The sequence below is a fragment of the Nycticebus coucang genome, unplaced genomic scaffold, assembly GCF_027406575.1.
Source record: "Nycticebus coucang isolate mNycCou1 unplaced genomic scaffold, mNycCou1.pri scaffold_54, whole genome shotgun sequence".
In the NCBI taxonomy this organism is placed as follows: domain Eukaryota; kingdom Metazoa; phylum Chordata; class Mammalia; order Primates; family Lorisidae; genus Nycticebus; species Nycticebus coucang.
The window spans coordinates 85114-108169 of NW_026515584.1; the positions used below are offsets into that span (position 1 = coordinate 85114).

General features: G+C 37.7%; 1 protein-coding gene across 1 annotated transcript in view; it reads left to right on the forward strand.

Annotated features, from left to right (window-relative positions):
* LOC128579436 (POTE ankyrin domain family member B-like) overlaps positions 1-23056 on the forward strand; it is an 84026-nt gene that overhangs the window by 23907 nt on the left and 37063 nt on the right. Inside the window, exons 7-8 of the mRNA XM_053581533.1 lie at positions 4218-4276; positions 21677-21816. Coding sequence (XP_053437508.1) covers positions 4218-4276; positions 21677-21816 — 199 coding nt within the window. The remainder of the gene's footprint in view (positions 1-4217; positions 4277-21676; positions 21817-23056) is intronic.

Below are 23056 nucleotides of genomic sequence, written 5' to 3' on the forward strand. Positions count from 1 at the left end.
TGTTGATGTATTTCAGAAATGAGAAAGTATCAACATGGATCTCGTTCCTTCATGGAATTTAAAGAAGCAGGATTTTTTTGTCGTCTACATCAATTGGAGATGAGCATGGAGATTAAATACCATTCTAACAAAGATCTACCGGTTCAGACTCTGACTAGGTACTAGGTAGAGAGAGAATAGTAGGAATCCAAACCAGGTCTTGACGTCTATTAGTTTTCTACCATTATAATGGGGGACATTTACTTTATGTTATCTAATTTAGTGGACTAATGTCTTACAAATAAATTTTGTTGAAAACTATGAAACAGCTGAGATGACCTTGTTACTGGATGAAGAGAGTTTGGCCACCTGTCACTGTCAGCCAATATGCAGAGATGGGGATAGATGCACCAAACTTTATTTGTCAGAAGTCCATCAATTGTGGAGAAGATGAGAGTGTCCTCTCCAAGACTGTCCTGTTCTTCTATTTCCAAAATCACATTTTTTTATTGTTGGGGATTTATTGAGGTTCTTCATTCAAAGAACCAGGTTACACTAATTGCATTTGTCAAGCAAAGTTCCTCTTATAAATGTGTTCCTCCCCCAAGAGGTGTGCGAAACACTGTGACCTCCCCTTCTTCCTTCTCTCCACTCCCCCATTCTCTGACCCCCCAACATGTACTAGGTTGTCAATTGTCCTCATATCAAAATTGAGCACATTGGATTCTTGCTTCTCCATTCTTGTGATGCTTCACTAAGAAGGATGTATTCCATCTCCATCCAAATTAGTACAAAAGATGTATAGTGTTCATTTGATTTAGTAGCTGAATAGTATTCCACGGCACACATATACCACAACTTGTTAATCCACTCCTGGGTTGGGGGGCATTTAGGCTGTTTCTCCATTTTTTTTTTAATTGTAAATTGAGCTGCAATAAACAGTCTACTGCAAGTGTCCTTATGGTAAAAGGATTTTTTTTTTCTTCTGGGTAGGTACTCAGTAATGGGAGGATCAAATGGGAAGTCTAGTTTGAGTTCTTTGAGGGTTCTCCATACTTTCTCCTAAAAGGTTGTATTAGTTTGCAGTCCCAGCAGAAGTGTACAATAACTAAGAAAATGTCATGAAGGCTACGTTGAACGGTTTGATGAGAATATTTCAGATTGTATATGAAACCAGCACATTGTACCTCTTGATTGAACTAATGTACACAGCTATGATGTAACAATAAAAAAATAATAAAAACAAGCAAACAAAAAAAGAAGTGTTCCCTGCTCTCCACATCCACACCAGCATCTGTAGCTTTGAGACTTTGTGATGTTGGCCATTCTCACTGGGGTTCAATGATATCTCAGGGTGGTTTTGATCTGCATTTCTCGAATAATTAGGTATGATGAGCATTTTTTCATATGTTTATTATTTTTCCATTCATCTGTCTTCTTTAGAGAAGGTTCTCTTCCTCTCTCTGGCCAATTGACAGAAGGGATTTTTGACTCTTTTTCTGTTGCTTAGTTTGAGTTCTCTGTAGATCCTGGTTACAAATCTGTTGTCTAATTCATAGTATGCAAGTATCTTTTCCCATTCTGATGACTGTCCATTAGCTTTGGTGGTTGTCCCATTAGCTGTACAGAAGCTATTGAGTTTAATTAAGTCCCATTTGTTTATTCTGCTGTTGCAGTTGCCACTGAAATCTTCTTCATACAGTCTTTTCCCAGGTTGATACCTTGAAGTGTTTTTCCAGTATTTTCTTTAAGGATTTTTATTGTTCTGTGCCTTAGATTCAGATCTCTTATCTATCGTGAATAAATTTTAGTGAGTGGTGAAAAGTGCAGATCCAGTTTCAAGTGTTTTATGTATGGTTATCCAGTTCTCCCAGCACCATTAACTGAATAGGGATTCTTTCCTCCAGTGTAGGTTCTTGTTTGGTTTATCAAAGATTAGGTGGCTGTAAGATGTTAGTTTCATTTCCTGGTTTTCTATTTGGTTCCAAAATGTCTATATGTCTATTTTTGTGCCAGTACCATGCTGTTTTGATCAATATGGCCTTGTAGTACAGCCTAATATATGGTAGACTGATTCACTCAGGTTTGTTTTTATTACTAAGGATGGCCTTAGCTAGACAGGATTTTTCCTGGTTCCATAGAAAACAAAGAATTATTTTTTCCAAGTCTTGAAAGTATGATGTTGGTATTTTAATGGGGATTGCTTGAATCTGTAGAATGCTTTTGGAAGTACAGACATTTTAACAATGTTGATTTTCCCAAGCAATGAGCATGGTATGTTCTATCATTTGTTAATATCCTCTGCTATTCCTTCTCTTAGGGTTTTATAATTTTCTTTATAGAGATTCTTCACCTCTTTTGTGAGGTATATTCCTAGGTATTTCATTTTCTTTGAAACTACTGTGAGGGGAAGTGTGTCCTTGATTGTCTCCTTGCCTTGGCTGCTGTTATTGGTGTATACAAAGGCTACTGATCTGTGGACATTAATTTTATATCCTGGGACCTTACTGTATTTTTTGATCACTTCCAGGAGTCTTGTGATTGAGTCTTTGGGGTTCTCTAAGTATAATATCATATCATCAGCAAAGAGGGAGAGTTTGACCTGCTCTGCCCCCATTTGGATGTCCTTTATTTCCTTCTCTTGCCTGATTGTATCGGCTAGAACTTCCAGCACTATGTTGAATTAGTAGTGACGATAGAGGACAACCTTGTCTGGTTTCATTTCTAAGTGGAAAAGATTTCAGTTTTGCTCCATTGAGTATAATACTAGCTGTGAGTTTGTGGTAGATAGCTTTGATCAGTTTAAGAAATGTGCCAACTATACCTGTATTCTTCAGTGTTCTAATCAGAAAAGGATGCTGGGCTTTATCAAATGCTTTTTCTGCATGTATTGAGAGGATCAGGTCTTTGTTTTTGCTTCTTTTGATATGGTATATTCCAAAATCAGTTTTATATGTAAATGTTAAAAGAAAGAATCATACTAACCCTTATATTAAACAGCAGTAATAATACTTATTTTAAATAACAATAATCACCATAACCAATGATCTGTAACAAACAATAATTGACATAACCCATGATCCATATAACAACATTCCAATCCAGAAGTTAATCTCTTTAATACATTGCCTTAAGCTATTCAAGATATACAATGTTAGGTTAAACCCATATTTACAAGACAACAAGGATGGGAGACATGAGGCAAAGGTCACATAGGACATACTCAGAGGTCACATAGGACCTAACCATCCAGACCGTCTGTGTCATCTCAGCCCTAGCCTGACTAACTCCATCTTATTCTCGCTTTGTGTGCTATCAACCTGATTTATAAGCCACACAGTAGAAAACAACCAATATCCAAAAAAGTAGGACTTAATGAACATGTACTGGAAAATGCAACATTAGAATATTACAACCTGTGGGGCAGCACCCATAGCTCAGTGGGTAGGATGCCAGCCACATACACCAAGGCTGGCCGGTTGGATCCCACCCAGGCTAGCCAAAACGACAGTGACAACTGCAACAACAACAACAATAATAGTCGGACATTGTGGTGGGAACCTGTAGTCCCAACTACTTGGGAGGCTGAGGCAAGAGAATCACTTAAGCCCAAGAGTCTGAGGTTGCTGTGAGCTGTGACACCATGGCACTCTACCCAGGGTGACTTAGTGAGACTCTGTCTCAAAAAAAATAAATAAATAATAAAACAATTACAACCTGTAAAAAATGCAGATGGTATTTTATGTGGGATTCTATGACAGTTTCAATAATAAATTTTAGGAGCAATGTATTCCATTGTATTCCTGTTTCTCTGAGCATTTAAAAATTTTGTCTCAGTAAAGCATCATAATAACCTAGTTAAAGATGGTCATAAAATCCTTATTTTTAGAAAAAAAAAATTGATCCTTAAAGAAGCAGTTTTGGCACGAACAATTAGCTATTTGTTGTAGAGGTAGAACTTATTCTGAGTTCAGGAAGTTTTCCATTTTTTCAAGCTAATTCTAATTAATGTAATGAGCTGTACTTCCCTCAATTCATGAGTACTTCACCTTGCTTTTTTACTTTATTCTTTAGAAGCTGTATAATAAATTCATAGAGCTTACAAATTTGATCTGTATGGGATAACATTCTGATGTCAGCTCTTATGTTTTCTGAAATAGTCTAATAATTTAATATATGTGGTAAATATATTTCACATCAGTATTAAAACTATAATTCTATTTATTCTTTATACATAGCATTCAACAGAAAATTTTGGAATACAAGGCAAAAATTAAACCTGTAACTCCTGCACAAGGTAAGACTTCTGATAGTGAATTACTCTGGGTTGACCTATTATAGTAAGAGTAGTAAGTTCTGAACACAAAGGAGCAGTTACCAAAAAAATTGTAAATTTTATGTATTTTTTCTTCATTTGTTCCTTCCAGGCCTACAGTTCAGAATTGTTTATTAAGTCAGTTGCAGATAACTTAGAATCCAATATAATGTTGTCTGAAAACAATTCATTTAATTAGTTATGGCCTCTAAAATCGTATATGAGATTTTTGTATAAATGAGAAAATAGATGTGCAAGTTGGAATGTTCAAAATGTCCTCTATCATCACACTGTAATGAGTTGAACTTGTTTATAAAATAAATCCTCCATTTACTTTTTGTAATAAGGGATTTACATTCATTTAAAGAATATTAATTACTGTTTACCCTCAAAAAATGTGTGGTTTGTAGTCAAACATTTACATACCACATTTTTGGGGGGAGACAGGATCTTCCTCTGTTGGCCAGGGATGCATCAACAATAGCTCAATGCAATTTCAGACTCCTGGGCTCCAGTAGCCCTCATGCCTCAGCCTCCTGAGTAGCTGGGAATACAGACATATACTACCATGCCCAGCTAATTTTTAAAATTTTTATAGCGTTGGAGTCTTGTTTTCTTGTTCAGGTTGGTCTCAAACTCCTGGTTTCAAGCAATCCCCCCATCCTTTCAAAGTGCTAGGATTATCCACCTATGTATAATGTTTGGCTCCCTACAAACTATTAATAGCCTATTGTTGACTGAAAACCTTAGTGAATGAAACAATCAATTACCACATATTTTTGTGTGTGTTATCTACCTGATTCTCACAATAAAGAAAGAATCTTGTATTCTTACAATAAAGATAGAGGAAGGAATTCATTAAGAAGAAAGAAAGAATTGAAAAGTATATTTACTGTTCATTAAGTGGCAGTGGATCATTGTAGAGGACTTCCACCTCCTGGTCTTCACATGGGCTGAGGAGGAGGGAGGGGAGAGATTGGTTTTGCTGTCTGCAGGTGGCAGAGGTGAAAGAAAATCTGCACGTAAGTGGATGCTGCAGGCAACACCCCTGTTGTTGAAAGGCTAACTGTATTACATAGTGCTATCTGTCTCTAAAGACATACTGTCTTTAAACCTGGGAACTCAACAATAAACAATACCTCTGTGGTACCATAAATAGGCATAAAACTACGAAACATATCCAGTGTGGGCTAACACCAATAAGTGAATATTTCTTCTACTATTTTTTTTTTTTTTTAATTTGGCCGGGGCTGGGTTTGAACCCGCCACCTCCGGCATATGGGACCGGCGCCCTACCTGCTGAGCCACAGGCGCCGCCCAAGTGAATATTTCTTAATGGTATCTTCTGAGTAGGCGAGTCAGAAGGGCAATCCCTGTTGAGAAGCACAAGTTATATATTCTTATACCAACAAGACCTTATTATTATTGACTTCATTAACCAAAAATTGTAATTGAATAAGATATATTTACTTGGTTAGAATAAGGTGTGTTATTCTGTGTGCTAGGTAACTATCATGGTAACCATAATTGTGGTAGAAGAAGATACTGTTACCATTTGCTAGAGGTTTTGCCTCATAAATATTCCAAATGCCCAACTCTGAGTAAACAAAGTATAATAAAAGTACAAAAATGTTTCATAGTAACAAAAGTGCTATTAGGCTACCTCAATGTGACATAAATGCATTATACAATCTGAAATATAATGTTGTGTATCTTTCTAAAAGAACTTCTGTATCAGGTTTCTCAAGTTGTGGAAAAAAAAGATGGAGTACACTGGGCTCAGTAGCTCATGCCTGTAATCCTAGCACTCTGGGAGCCTGAGGCAGGCAGAATGAGTGAGTTCAGAAGTTCAAGACCAGCCTGAGCAAAAGCAAGACCCCATATCTACTAAAAATAGGAAAACTAGCTGGGTGTTGTGGTGGGTGCTTATAGTCCCAGCTATTCAGGAGGCTGAGGTAATAGGGGGAATGGAGAAAGGGAAGGGGGGAGGTGGGGAGAAGGAGGAGGCTTGGTGGGATTACACCTGCGGTCCATCTTACAAGGGTATATGTGAAACTTAGTAAATGTAGAATGTAAATGTCTTAATACAATAACTAAGAAAATGCCAGGAAGGCTATGTTAACCAGTGTGATGAAAATGTGTGAAATGGTCTATAAAACCAGTATATGGTGCCCCATGATTGCATTAATGTACACAGCTATAATTTAATAACAAAAAAAAATTAAAAAAAAGGATGAATTGAACCCAAGCATTTGAGGTTGCTGTGAGCTACAACACCATGGCACTCTACCCATGGTAACAGAGTGAGACACTGTCTCAAAGAAAACAAATGGAATACACAGTTTTGGCCTGTAAGGTGCTCCAAATAGATCATTTCCTATTTAATTCCTGAGGTTGATGAACAGAATTGTTAAGGAAATAATCTTTATTCCTTTGCCCATTTAACAAATAACTATTAAGTGTTTTTTATGTACTAAGCATTTTGCTAGTGTTATAGAAGACAAATATTTTAAAAAATACTATCAGAAGCTAGTTGAAGTTTTTTTTGTTGTTGTTGTTTGTTTGTTTCGAGACAGAGTCTCCCTAAGTCACCTTGGGTAGAGTTCTGTAGCATCACAGCTCACAGCAACCTCCAATTCTTGTGCTTAAGCGATTCTCTTGCCTCAGCCTCCCAAGTAGCTGGGACTACAGGCACCCACGACAATGCCCGGCTATTTCTTTGTTGCAGGTGTCATTGTGTAGCTGAGTTTGAACCCACCAGCGTCTGTGCATATGGCTGGCACCATAACCACTATGCTGTAGTGCCAAGTCAAGAACTAGTTATTATCATTGTCATTTTAATTATTTGCTACTATCTTCAGTGTTTACTGTGTGTGAGCACATGCTTATATCATTCCTTATGTATTTATTATGTTATGTTTATGCCAGCCACCTTAAGTCCATGCAAAGAAATTAAAGCTTTAAGGGAATGAATAGGATATAAGGTAAGCAGGTAGAGTGAACAGCAGTCTTCCAGTGAAAGAGGCAAAATAATGATGCTTGTAGAAGGAATATCTAACCAGATTACATATTTGTCAGAAGGAAGAGGAAGTGTAAAATCTGATGTTCATAAATGGCCTTGCAGGATTTCTCAGAGGTTCAGTTATGCTGGGAATGAGGTGAATACCTGGCTCACACATGCTCATGAAAACCTTTTTAGTAGTATAGAAATGAGTAGGTCTTATTCTGTAGGTCATGGGCATTTTTTTAAAAATCATTGCTGTGTACATTAATGCCATTATGGGGTACAATGTGCTGATTTTATATACCATTTGAAATATTTTCTTTTTTTGTTTTATTGTTGGGGATTCATTGAGGGTACAATAAGCCAGGTTACACTGATTGCAATTGTTAGGTAAAGTCCCTCTTGCAATCATGTCTTGTCCCCATAAAGTGTGACACACACCAAGGCCCCACCCCCTCCCTCCTTCCCTCTTTCTGTTTCCCCCCATAACCATAATTGTCATTAATTGTCCTCATATGAAAATTGAGTACATAGGATTCATGCTTCTCCATTCTTGTGATACTTTACTAAGAATGATGTTTTCCACGTCCATCCAGGTTAATACAAAAAATGTAAAGTCTCCATTTTTTTTAATGGCTGAATAGTATTCCATGGTATACATATACCACAGCTTATTAATCCATTCCTGGGTTGGTGGGCATTTAGGCTGTTTCCACATTTTGGCGATTGTAAATTGAGCTGCAATAAACAGTCTAGTACAAGTGTCCTTATGATAAAAGGACTTTTTTCCTTCTGGGTAGATGCCCAGTAATGGGATTGCAGGATCAAATGGGAGGTCTAGCTTGAGTGCTTTGAGGTTTCTCCATACTTCCTTCCAGAAAGGTTGTACTAGTTTGCAGTCCCACCAGCAGTGTAAAAGTGTTCCCTTCTCTCCACATCCACACCAGCATCTGCAGTTTTGAGATTTTGTGATGTGGGCCATTCTCACTGGGGTTAGATGATATCTCAGGGTTGTTTTGATTTGCATTTCTCTAATATATAGAGATGATGAACATTTTTTCATGTGTTTGTTAGCCATTCGTCTGTTGTCTTTAGAGAAACTTCTATTCATGTCTCTTGCCCATTGATATCTGGGATTTTTGGCTTTTTTCATGTGGATTAATTTGAGTTCTCTATAGATCCTAGTTATCAAGCTTTTGTCTGATTGAAAATATGCAAATATCCTTCCCATTGTGTGGGTTGTCTCTTTGCTTTGGTTATTGTCCATTTGAAATATTTTCATCAAACTAGTTAACATAGCCTTCAGCTCATTTTCTTAATTGTGTTAATACATTTATACTCTACACTTAGTAAATTTAACACGTACCCTTGTAAAATGCACCGTAGTTGTGCTCCCACCAATTACCCTCCCTCCATCCATGTTGAAGATGACCTAACCAATGGTGGCTACAACCACAGAAAACAGAGTTGTTTTTTTTGGGGGGGGGGTCAGTGCACATCCTCAGCATCCCCCTTGTTGTCCCTCTTTCTGCTGTGCTGTTGCTTGTGTTTTGTTCATGTCTTCTTTCGTGGTTGCCTAATTAGCAGTAACTCCAAACATTGTGTTCCCGTAAGGTGACGTCTCATGGTTGGAAGGCCTGCTTTTCTTCATGTTTCAGTTAAATGGAGAGAAAACTCACATGCTTCCAGGGGACATCCTGTTAGATTTTGTTGGCTGGGGTACATCATATGCTCATCCCTAAACCAGTCACTGGGAAAGCAGATTAGCTTAGAATAATTATTTCTGGTTTTGGAGCCTGGGAAGGGTTTTGGGTTGATAAATATCCAAATAGGATTGTGTTCCTCTAGCAAGTGGGAACATGGAATGGCTATTAGGTATGGAGCCAGTAAAGTTTGCTGTAGGGATTCATTGGTGAATTTTGAGCAAGGAAGTCACAGGTCAGATTTGAGTATTAGAGAGCTCTGTTTATGGGTAAAGCAGGGACTGGAAAGTTTTTATTCAAAGGGCCACACAGTAAATATTTTAGCTCAGCTGGTTATCTCTGTCACATCTACTCAACCCTGTCATGGTTCTGTGAAAGCAGTCATCAATAATATGTAAGCAAATAGATATGAATTTATTCCAATAAATGTTACTTATAAAGGCATACCAGGATGAATTTTTATATGTTGTCTGTAGTTTTCTGAGGCCTCTTGTAGGGGATAGGAGGAAGGTAACCACGTGAAGTGATTAGGAGACAAAGGAAGCTTTTTTGGTAGTCAAAACCACAGTTACCTTGGCACCAATTCTTGCTATCAATCTATTATGAGGTTTTACCCATCTATGGTAAAATATAGAAAAATAGGGAGCTTAGTTGTTTTTTTTTTATTTTAAGTGTTGGTCTTTTTCTTGGCATTATGACTTTTTTATTTGGTTGTCTTAAAGTATTTTTTTATTTATGAAATAACAATGATAGTTGGTAGTTTGTTTTCCCTATGAGAATGATGCATTGAGACCACACGCTAAACTAGGAATTATCAATGTATTTTAATGTATTAATATTTAACCCTGCAGCATTAGTAGAAATATGCAGAAGAAGAAAAGCAATATAGTCAACATGATTTAGTGATTATTGAATGTGAAACTCTTAGGGGGCAGAGAGATATCTCAGATAATCCATAGATTTCCATGCTGTACCCAAATCTATTCAAGAGAATTTTTGAGTAAAACATCCATGGTATCACCAGAGATCCAGACATCTAGATACAAGATGGTCATCAAACTCTGGAAAGTCTCATAGCATATGCTACATCTCTGAGACACATGATAATCAACTTGGCCAAAGTCAAAATGAAGGAGAAAATTCTACAGGCATCTAGGTGTAATCTATAACTGACCTGCAAAGGAAAAGCCATCAGACTAACAACTTACTTATCAGCAGAAATCTTATGAACCAGAGGGATGGAGTCTTCTCTTTAATCTTTTTAAACAGAACAACTACCAGCCTAGAATCTGGTATCTTGAAAAACTAGGTTTCATATTTGATGTAGAAATTAAGCTTTTCCAGACAAGCATGGGGGGAATTTGTTACGACCAGACCTGCCTTGCAGAAAGTAGTCAAAACTGCATTATACATGAATCAGCACAATTGATAGCCACCAATGTAAAATCACCCAAAAAAGTAAAGCTCACAACTCTTATAGAACAATAGCACAAAAGGGCAAAAAAGGTACAAGGTATTACCCAACACTATGAACAGAAAAGCATCCTACATATCAATTGTATCTCTTAATGGTTTAAATGCACCACTCACAAGGAGTAGTCTGACTGAATGGATAAGGAAACACAATCCAAGTATCTATTTTCTCCAGGAAACATATTGGAGCCACTGAGGATGCATACAGATACAATGTGAAAGTGTGGTAAAAAGTATTCCACACAAATTGAAACCAAAAGAGAGCAGGCATAGCCATTCTCAAATCAGATAAAACGGATTTTAAATTAGCAAAGGTAAAGAAAGACAAAGAGGGTTATTTTAAAATGGTAAAGGGAGAACTTCAACAAGAAATTACAACAATCCTGAATACAGTAGAACCTCAGTCCTCCTATGTACTCAATTTTGATATGAGGACAATTAATGACAAGGTTATGGGATGGGGGAGGAAAAGCAGAAAGAGGGAAGGAGGAAGGGGGTGGGGCCTTGGTGTGTGCCACACTTTCTGGGGGAAGACACGATGTCAAAAGGGACTTTACCTAACAAATGCAATCAGTGTAACCTGGCTTATTGTACCTTCAATGCATCCCCAACAATAAAAAAAAAAAAAGAAAGAAAATGTTTTGACTTCAATTTAGCTAAAATTGTACACTGCATTTAGAAAGCTGTTTTATAACACAGTAAAACTGTGTTATAGTAAGTGAAGTCTGTCTTTGTCTTAATTAGCTTTTAACTAGTGTATTTCAATATTAATATGAAGTCAATACAGATTTAGTGGTATGGTATGGTATGTTATGAACAAAAGAGATAGGGCTATTTTTAAAAGGAATTCTCAAGTAACCAGAAACTACATTTATCTGGAATATACCATCCCCATGGGTTCCAGAGAGCAGGAAGATTACTGTGGCAGGATAGTGTTTACTGGGGACTTTAACACCTAACTGTCAGAGATAGACAGATCATAAAAGCAGAGTATAAATAAATGCAGACTGTAAATCAAATGGGCCTAACGACATTTTCAGAACATTCTACCTCAAAACTATTGAATAAGAGATTCTTCTCTGCAGCGCATGAGATATTCTCTGATATTGATCATGCCTTAGGCTACAAAAAGGCCTCAAGAAGTTAAAAAAAAATGAAATCATACTATGCATCTTCTCAGACCACAGTGGAATGCAACTAGAAGTGAATCACTAGAGAAATACTCAAACATTTGCAAAGTCACAGAAATTAAACAACCTGCTGCTGAATGATTATTGAGTCAAAAATAAAATTAGGATGGAAATCAAGAAATCATTTGAAAAACAGGGAAACATAGGTCATTCCCTGTAGCCACTGCCATCTGCCCCTGTACCTGCTGCTTGGACACCGTCTTGGGTGGCATCTCTGATGGGTGGGAGTGAGGCACTGATGACTACGTGGAACAGCAGCACCCTGGCTTGACCATGGGGCTGTCCCGTGGCACCTGGATGCTGTGAGAACATTTCCATTTTGATCTGAGGATGCACAGTGGGATTCTAAAAACACAAGGTTTTACTCCCAGGGACATTTGGGACCAAAAAATGTATGAGATTTCTTCTTCTGAAGGGAATAATGCCTTCTATGTTGGGATTTTGGGGAAACCCCAAAAGTAGCGAAAAGCTTCTTCTTCTGTCACTCCGTTTTATGCAGTCAAATGTCATGACTGCAGAGTCATTGTGAAGATCCTCACTTCCTTGGGGACCGGATCTGACTGTGCTAGCATGACTGAAATACAATTGGTGCAGAGTGTCATGTACCTCTAGAGAGGATTATCTATGCAAATCCCTGTAAACAAGTGTCTACAATTAAGTGTGCTGCCAATAATGGAGTCCAGATGATGATTTTGGACAGCACAGTCAAGCTGATGAAAGTTGCCAAAACACAACCAAAGCCAAAGTTGGCTTTGCTGGTTGCCACTGATGGTTCCAAGGCAGCCTGTTGACTCTGCTAAATTTGGTGCCATGCTCAAAACCAGAAGATTTCTTGTGGAATAAGAAAAAGCACTAAATATTAATGTTATCAGCATTATCTTCCATGTAGGAAATTGCTGTAATGATCCTGAGCCCTTCATGCAGGTGGTCTCTGGTGTCTGCTGTGTCTTTAACATAGGAGCCGAGGTTGGTTTCAGCACGTACTGCTTCATATTGATGGTGGTTTGCCTGAATGTGAGGATGTGAAGCTGAAATTGGAAGAGATCATCAGTGTAATCAGCCCAGTGTTGGACAAGTGTTTTGCATCAGACACTGGAGTGAAAATCGTAGCTGAGCCAGGCAGATAGTATTTTGCATCACATTGCATGCTTGCAGTTAATATTGTTGCCAAAAAAGTCATGTTGAAGGAACAGATAGGCTCTGATGACGATGATGATGAGTGCAGCGAATAAGTCTGTCTGTGTTATGTGAAGACGGGGTGTAGGGGTCATTTGGTAACATCCTAATGATTATGTGCATGGAAAGCCTCTTCTGCACAAGAGTCCTAAATCAGATGAGAAGTAGTATTCATCCATCTACTTCTGGGGATGAGTATGTGATGGCCTTGATAAGATTGTTGAGTGCTGTGACCTGCCTGAAATGCATGTGTGTTTCTGGATGCTCCTTGAAATCCTGGCTACTTACACTGTAGCTGCTGCTTCTACTCGACTGTCTACTATATGATGTCAGGACTGATATGGCAACTGAACAAATCCAGAACCCTGACATCCTACCTGAAGTAGAAGAGAGGGATGTCAGCATTCTGTCTGTGTCTTGTACTTGGGAAAGTGAAATGAAAGGTCACCCAGCAGTGTGTCCTTCAGCCATTAAAAATGTGTAGACATCATTCTGTAGCTGTTAACTGTGAGTTTAGCTGGCATTAGGGATTTTGGGGTACACTTAACTGAATCACTACTAGTTTTGAAATGTTTTTGTAAAAGTAGGGTTGGCACAGATGAAGCAATTCAGAGGATTAGGATATGGGGTTACCTTTATCTGTGTTCCTATAGAAAAAGTTTAAATATTTGTTTTATATGGACTTTTGTTCACATTTCAGACATGCTATGAAAGAGTGCCCTTCAGCTGCTGAGCCAGCATTTAGAGCTTGTACAATAGCAGAATGCACCAAAAGCTTGGTGTTGTGATCTACTTTAAAAATAAATTGTGAAATAAGGAAAAAACAAGGGGACACAAGCTTTTATAATCTATGGGACTCAGCCATAGCATTCTTTGGTGGGAAATCAATAACCTTAAAAGCCTAAATCAAAAAGACAGAATGATCACAATTTAATAGCCTGACCTTAAAACTGGGCATAAGGACGGAATAAGAAGTTTTTAGGTCAATAAAGAGGAGGTTACCAGGTATTGCCTTTACTGTTCAACATAGTGCTGTTTCTAGCCAATCAGGCAAGAGAAGGAAATAAAGAACATCCCAATGGGAGCAAAGGAGGTCCAAGTCTCTCTCTTTGCTGACGATATGATCTTTTACTTAGAGCACCTCAAAGGTCAACCACAAGACTCCTGAAAGTGATCCAAAAATACAGTAATGTCTCAGGATATAAAACCAATGTCCACAAGTCAGTAGCCTTTATGTATGCCAGTAACAGCCAAGGTGCCAGGCCAATTAAGGACAGAACCCCCTTCACCATAGCTGCAAAGAAAATGAAATACCTAGGAATATACCTAACAAAAGAGGTGAAGGACCTCTATAAAGGAAATTTCGAAACCCTAAGGAAGGAAATAGCAGAGGATATTAACAAATGAAAGAACATACCATGCTCATGGCTGGGAAAAATCAACATTGTTGAAATGTCTATACTTCCCAAAGGAATCTACAGATTCAATGCCATCCCTATTAAAATACCAACATCATACTTTCAAGACTTAGAAAAATAATTCTTTGTTTTGTATGGAACTAGAAAAATCCCCATATATCTAAGGCACCTCTTAGTAGTAAAAGCAAAGCTTGGGGCATCAGCATACCAGACTTTAGGCTGTACTACAAGGCCATAGTGTTCAAAACAGCATGGTACTGGCACAAAAACAGAGACACAGACATTTGGAACCGAGTTGAATACCAGGAAATGAAACTAACATCTTAAAGCCACCTAGTCTTTGATAAACCAAACAAGAACATACACTGAGGGAAAGAATCCCTATTCAATAAATGGTGTTGGGAGAACTGGATAAGGACATGTAAAAGACCGAAACTGGAACCACACCCTTCTCGACTCACAAAAATTGATTTAAGGTGGATAATAGACCTAGTCTTAAGGCAAAAAAAACGATAAAAATCCACAAAGAAATTATAGGAAAAACACTTGAAGTTACTGGCCTGGGGAAAGACTGTATGAAGAAGACTTCTGTAGCGATTGCAACAACAAAGATAAACAAATGGGAGTTAATTCATCTGAAAAGCTAAGGAGACGACAACCAAAGCAAATAGACAACCTACACAATGGGAAAGGATATTTGCATTTTTTGAATCAGACCAAAGCTTTATAACTAGAATCTATAGAGGACAAAGGGAAGCCACAAGTCAGTCTGCTCCCTCCCCTGCTCAGTGTAGACCTGGTGTAGACCAGTGTGGGTGCACCTCAGAGTTAAGGGTGCTTCCCCACAGTGCCTGTTGTCTGTTGCATGGGTTCTGCACAGACTCCAGGCGGTACCCCATCTGTGCAGATAAGAGGTCTGTGAGGGTGTTGGGTGCCATCGTGCAGTTCAGGCCATGCTGTGCTGACATGATTCTTTCATAATCTAATCTACTCTTCCCCTCACATTCTCTAATCTTCTTAATGTGTCACCTATCACCTTTTCCCCCCACACTGAGTGTACCCTGTTCCTTCTCTGTGATTTCACAATGTGGCTTCAGAGACAAGTGATCCGTATGAAGGCAGCAACCTGCAACTCCACTTTCCCCGTGAGTGGCACATTTGTAGTCTGTCTCTAGTCTGCCCTGCAAATGTTTTCTCCTATAAACACATATCTATGATAGTTTATAAATTAGGCACAGTAATAGATCAACTAAAATAACTAATAAAAAATGAATAATTTTAACAACGTGCTATACCGTAAGTGACGTGAATGTCATCTCTCAAAACAGTTTATCGTACTCTCCTCACCCTACTTCTCCTTGCGATGACAGGGGCAGATACAGTGAACACGACTGGATGAGGGAGGTGGGTGAGGCAGGCACTGTGATGCAGTTTGGGCTGCTGTTTATGTTCCAACTGCATATTAGAAGGAGGAGATCATCTCCTTCCAGTGATCCTGGATCACCCAGCTGAGGGCTGAATGTGAGGACAGAGCATATCAATGGCTAAGGGAGAATTTGGGGTACAGCACAGACAGTGTGGTTATAGCAGAAGAAGGATGATTGACATCCTGGGCAAAATGGAGCAGAATGGTTTGAGATTTTTTATCACACTACTCAGAAGAGTACATAATTTAAAACTTATAAATTGTTTATTTCTGGAGTTTTCAATTTAAGACTTAGACACCATTTTGACTATATGTATTGAAACCACAGGACACAAAGCCAAAAATGTGATACTTGATCTTGCACCCCATTTCCTGGCATACAACTTCTAAAATCTTTAGGATCTCCAAAAGAGATATCTTTGGCCTGATGTCCAGCAGTTCCTAGGCAGCTTCAGAGTAAGGCCTGGTCACCTGAAAGACTATGGTAGGATTAGAAGGTTGGGACTTCTAGACCCACTTCCCAACCTCCAGGGAGGAGAGAGAGACTGGAAGTTTGTTTGACACCAATGGCCAGTCCTTTAGTCAGGCATGCCAAGTAATGAATCTTTCATAAAACCCCAAAGGACAGGGTTCAGAGAGCTTCTAGATAGCTGAATATATGGAAGTTCCTAGGGGGTGGTGCCCTTTGGAGGGCCTGGAAGCTCTGCATCTCTTCCCCATACCTTGCCCTATGTCCCTCCCCATCTGTATCCTTCATAATCTCCTCCATAATTAACCAGCTGGCAGAAGTGTCTCCTTGAGTTCTGTGAAACATTCTACTGAATTTATCGAACCCTAGGATGGGGTTGTGGGAACCCCAGCTTGAAGGCTGTTGGTCAGAAGTTCTGGTGTGGGGAGGGGCAGACGAGCCCTGTGGGGTCTGATACTGTCACCAAGGAGATGGTGCTGGGATCAAAAGGGAGGACACCCAGCTGGTGTCTACTGAAGAATCGATTGTGGGATTTTTGGAGTGAAAAAATATTCCCACACATAGGTCACATAAATCCTCTGTGTTGATTAGTGTCGTGGTGGTGTGAGGACAAAGAAAAAACAGGTTGAGTGTGTTTTTTCTCACACAAGTAATAGATAAGGGGGAATGCTTTATACTGTATTCTAAGTGCTCCTCATCCATTTCAGAAATCAATCTTTTTAAGTTTGAGACTATACTCACGTGATACTGATTCTGCAAATGATAACATTTTCTGTCAGTATGGTAGGGTTTTTTAGGATTATGATTATTGCAAATAGTAGCTCCATACAGGTATCAAATAATTTTGATAGATCTTGTTCTTGTTTACATTTTATAAACAAAGGAAGGGAAGTAAGAGTTTCTTTCTGCAGTAATAGCCCACCAATAGTATGACTATTAATTCTACTCTGGTATTCAAGTATGATCCCAAAGGAATACTTTGTAACAATGTATCAGTCTTCGTTTTTAGCAAATTGTAAATCATACACAAAATGTGCATTTTTTTCATGATCTATCAGCTAGACAGCTATGATTTAATATTAATAAAAAAAGAAACTAGAATAAGAGCTAATGAAACTTAAAGTGACCAAAAGAAAGGAAATAAAAATTAGAGCCAAAATCAATCAGAATAAAAAGTAAAAAAATCAAAATCAATGAAATCAAAATGTGCACTTTTTATTGTTTGGAATTCATTAAGGGTAAACAAAGAATTAGGTTACACTGATTGCATTTATTAGATAAAATCCCTCTTATACTTGTGTTCTGCCCCCAAGAGGTGTGCCACACACTGTGTCCCCCACTCCCCTTCTACCTCTGCCTCTCCCCGCTACCTCGTTCTGCTACCATACCCCTTGAATTAGATCATGTATTGCCTTCATATTAGAATATAAATATACACATTGGATTTTTGCTTCCCTGTTCTTGAGATAATTTACTAAGAACAATGTTTTCCATCTTCATGTGGGTTAATATGAAAGATACAAAGTCTCCATCTTTTTTAGTGGCTGAATAGTATTCCATGGTATATATGTACCACAGTTTGTTGATCCATTCCTGGGTTGGTGGCCATTTAGGTTGTTTCCACATTTTGTGATTTTAAATTGAGCTGCGATAAACTGTCTAGCGCAAATGTCCTTATGATAAAAGGATTTCTTTTTCTTCTGGGTAGATGCTCAGTAATGGGATTGCACGATTAAATGGCAGATTTAATTTGACTTCTTTGAGGATTATCCATACTTCCTTTCAAAAGATTGTATTAATTAGCATCCCCAGCAGCAGCGTAAAAGTGTTCCCTTCTCTCCACATCCACACTGGCATCTGCCACATTGAGACTTTGTGATGTGGGCCATTTTGGGGCTAGGTGATATCTTATGGTGGGTTTGATTTGCATTTCTCTGATGATCAGGGATGATGAGTATTATTTCATGTTTGTTAGCTATTCATCTGTCTTTAGAAAGGTTCTATTCATGTCTCTTGCCCTGTGATATATAGGATTCTTGGATCTTTTCTAGTTGATTAATTTGAGTTGTCTATACATCCTAGTAATCATGGTTTTGTCCAATTCATAATATGCAAATGTCTTTTCCCATTCTGAAGGCTGTCTGTTTGCTTTGGTTATTGTTCCCTTAGCTGTATAGCAGCTTTTCAGTTGAGTTAAGTCCCATTTGTTTATTATTGGTGTTGTGGTGATTGCCACAGAAGTCTTTTTCATAAAATCTTTCCCCAGGTTGATATCTTCAAGTGTTTTCCCCACACTTTGTTTGAGGATTTTTATTGTTTCGTGCCTTAGATTTAGATCTTTTATCTATCCTGAATCAATTTCTGTAAGTGATGAGAGATGGGGGCCCAGTTTCAGTCTTTTACATATCGTTATCCAGTTCTCCCAGCACCATTTATTGAATAGGGATTCTTTTCCCTAGTGTATGTTCTTGTTTGTTTTATCAAAGATCAGGTAGCTGTAAGATATTAGTTTCCTTTCATGGTTTTCTATTCAGCTCTAAATGTCAGTGACTATTTTTGTGCCAATACCGTGCTGTTTTGATCTTTACAGCTGAAAGTCTGGTAGGGATATGCCCTGGCTTTGTTTTTATTACTAAGAATTGCTTTGGCTATAACATTTTTTTTTTTTGTTCCATACAAAATGCAGAATTATTTTTTTTTCCTACATTTTGAAAGTATGATGATGGTATTTTAATGGGGATTGCATAAAATCTGTAGAATGCTTTGGGAGTATAGAAATTTTAATAATGTTGTTTCTCTCCAGCCAAGAGCATGTTATATCCTTCCATTTGTTAATATCCTCTGCTATTTCTTTTCTTAGGATTTTGTAAGTTTCTTTATAGAGGTCCTTCACCTCTTTTATTAGGTATATTCCTAGGTATTTCATTTTTTTCTGAGGCTACTGTGAAGACATTTGTGTCCTTGATTAGCTTCTCATCTTGGCTGTTATTGGCATATACAAAGGCTACTGACTTGTGGAGATTAACTTTATATCCTGAGACCTTAGTGTATTTTTTGATCACTTCCAGGATTCTTGTGGTTGAGTTGTTGGTGTTCTCTAAGTATAAGATCATCATTGGCATAGAGGGAGAGTTTGACCTCTTCTGCTCCCATTAAGATGCCCTTTATAGCCTTCTATTGCCTGATTGAATTGGTTAGAACTTCCAGCACTGTGTTGTATAGTGGTGGTGGTAGAGGACAATCTTGTGTTTGTTCCAGTTCTAAGTGGAAAAGTTTTCAGTTTTACTCAATTTAGTATAATACTAGCAGTGGGTTTGTCATAGATGGCCTCAATAAGTTTAAGAAATATGCCACCTCTGCCTATATTTTTAAGTGCTCTTATTAGAAAAAAAGATGTTGAATTTTATTGAATGCTTTTTCTGCCTCTATTCAGAGGATCCTATGGTCATTGTTTCTGCTTCTGTTGATATGGTGAAGTACATTTTTTCTTTACTGGGCTTGCATCTCTGGGATGAATCCTGCGTGATTGTGATTTTATGTTTTAATGTGTAGCTGTAATTTATTGGGTAGGATTTTATTGAGAATTTTTGCATCTATATTCATTAGTGAAATTGGTCTGAAATTCTCAATTTAGTTGGATGTTTTACTGGTTTTGGCATCAGGGTAACGTTTGCTTTGTAGAACGTGTTGGGGAAGATTCCTTCCTTTTTCCTCTCTCTTTTTTTTTTTTTTTTTTTTGGAATAATTTCTGCAATATGAGTATAAGCTTTTCCTTGAAGGTTTGATAGAATTCTGGTGTGAAGTCATCTGGACCATGGCATTTTTTGTTGGGAAATTTTTTATTTTTTCTTCAATCTCAGTGGTTGAGATTGGTCTTTTCAGAAGATCTATTTGTTCTTGTTTAAGTCTAGGGAGAGGACATTATTCTTGTTATTGATCCATTTTCTCCACATTATACAATTTCTAGGCATAGAGTTTCTTGTAGTACTCAGAGATAATCTCTTGTGTCTCTGTGGCATCTGTTGTTATTTCCTGTTTATTGTTTCTGATTGATGTGATTAGAGATTTTGCTTTCTGTTTCTAGTTAATCTGGCCACAGGTTATCTATTTTATTTATTTTTTCAAAAAATTAAATCATTTGGGGGGGCACCTGTGGCTCAAAGGAGTAGGGTGTCAGCCCAATATGCCAGAGGTGGAGGGTTTAAACCCAGCCTTGGACAAAAACTGCAATAAATAAATAAATAAATAAAATAAAAAAATATTTTTTTGTTTCATTAATTTTTTGAATGATTCTCTTGTTTTTAATTTCATTAATCTCTGATTTAATTCTGGTTAATTCTTTCCTTCTGCTGGTTTGGGGATTATATTGTTGTATTTTCCAATTCCAAAAGATGGTTCTTGAGTTTGTCAATGCACTCCCTTTCTGTTTTTCAAATGTGGGTATCTAATGTAATACATTTCCCTCATAGGAGGGCTTTCACTGTATCCCACAGGTTTTTAGAACTTATTCCTTCATTGATGTTATGTTTGAGGAATTTAATGATTTCCTCTTTTATCTTTTCTTGAACATAACTCTCATTTAGCTAAAAGTTACTTAATTTCCATGTCTTTGTGTAGAGATGTGCATTTTAGTTGGAGTTGAGTTCCACCTTTATTGCCTTGTGGTCTGAGAAGGTATAAGGTATACTTTCTATTGTTTTAATTTTGCTGAGGTTTGATTTGTATTCTAGGATGTGGTCAATTTTGGAGTATGTATGATGGGCTGAGAAAAATGTATATTCTTTTGCTTTGGGATGTTGTGTTCTGTATATGTATATTAATCCCTTTTGTTCCAGGGTCATATTTAAGTCCCTTGTATCTTGGTTAGTTTCCATTTATAGGACCTGTCCAGTTCTGTGAGAGGGATGTTAATGTCCCCAGCTATTATGGTGTCTTTGGGATGTCATATTGCTCAGACCCTTCATGGTCTGTTTCATAAATATGGGCATATTAAAGTTGGGTGCATAAATATTTAAAATTGATATGTTTTCATGTTGTATTGTACCTTTGACCAGTATAAAGTGTCCATCTTTGTCTTTCTTTTTTTATTTTTATTTTATTTATTTATTTATTTTTATTGTTGGGGATTCATTGAAGGTACAAATAACCAAGTTACACTAATTGCATTTGTCAGGCAAAGTCCCTCTTATAAATGTGTTTTTTCTCCAAGAGGTGTGCCAAACACCATGATCCATCACCCCCTCCCTCCTTTCCTCTCTTCCATCTTTGTCTTTCTTAATTTTAGTTGCTTTAAAACTGCTTGTATCTGAAATTAAGATTGCAACCTCTCCTTTGTTCTGGTTTCCTTTTTCTTCCTTTTCCGTTTCCTTTTGGGTTTCCAACCAAGATTTTAAAAGTCTGTAGACTGCTTCTCAGACATGCAAGGAAAATTATAAGCTTTTTGAAGACTGTCTCTTCTTCTGTTATTTATTGATTATGAACTACCAATATTTTTATGTATTCTTTACCTTGTTTTTACTGTAGCAAGAGCAACTTTGGTTAAGGAAAGGCGTTCTGTTTGTCAAAAGGAAGAAATGGCTGAAAACCATTTTTCCACCTTCACTTTAGTCCAGCCATTCATACCAGGTCCTCGAATGGCCTTTGTCAACCATTGTGATACAGAGGTAAGTTGTCTTCATAAAACCTTTTTTAAAGGATATTTATTTATTATTAAATCATACCTGTGTACATTAATGCATTTATGGGATACAATGTGATTTTTTTCACATACCATCCCACTGATTCTCATAATAATAAGAAAGATCTAACAAAAAATGTCCTCATAATCATAAGAGAAATCATATAGTGTCAAGCCAGAGATGTGCTTAGCATTGAGCATTAGGAAAACTAGTGGAGCAAAGCTTAAGCTTATCATTATGGAAGGAAAGTACTATAAAGCAACCAAAAAACCCCAGCTCAACAAACATGGAGAGGAAGAGAGTGATGAAGGGAAAGAATTGATTGAGGAAGGGCAAGATAAATATAAACATTGAGTAAGACAGTCCAAATGAGGGAGATTATTATGAAAACACAACAGATAGCTAGGTGTTGTGGTGGGTACCTATAATCCCAGGTACTCAGGAGGTTGAGGCAAGCGTATCGCTTAAGCCTGGGAGTTGGAGGTTTCTGTGACCTGTGATGCCATGGCACTCTACCATGGGTGAAAAAGTGAAGCTCTATCTCTAAAAAAGAAAAGTAATAAATAAATAAATAAACACACGACGGAAATAGTGGAGTTAAATGGCGGCATGATCTCTGTAAAAGATATAATAGAAATTATTTTAAACATAACTTAGAAAAAGAAAGCCAGGTAATGAAAACGTGTTCAGATTTATCTGAATGACTTATAACTGATGTTAATAAGGAACATAAAGAAAACTTAATGATGGCTATAGTAACATTAATCTTGTATACATTTACAAATAACTAGAAGATATTTCATAAGTTCCTAGCATGAAGGAAAGATAAATATCTAAGGTTATGGTTCCTCAGCTACAGGCTGGGAGGCTGTGATTGGGAACCCTGGGTTAGGGTCCCTTGTGGATTATGGCCATGGCTGGACAAGCATTAAGGACGGCAGTGATGAGAGTGGCACAGGCAGGAAGAGTACTAGAAGGAAAGTGGACACAGATGCAGAGGGTGTTTGGAACCCAGATACTGAGCAGAGCTTGGCCATCTACCTGTTCTATGGTTGTCAGAAAATCATCTTGTCCTTTGAAGGCAAGATGTACGGTTAGAATGAAATGATTACCTGCTACATCAAGCTAAGATTGGAGAAGGTCTGAACTTGCAACCAGGTCTCTAATCTCATCCAGGTTTCAACTTGAAAGTAATCAAGAGAAATCTAGTCCAAGCTAAAGGACC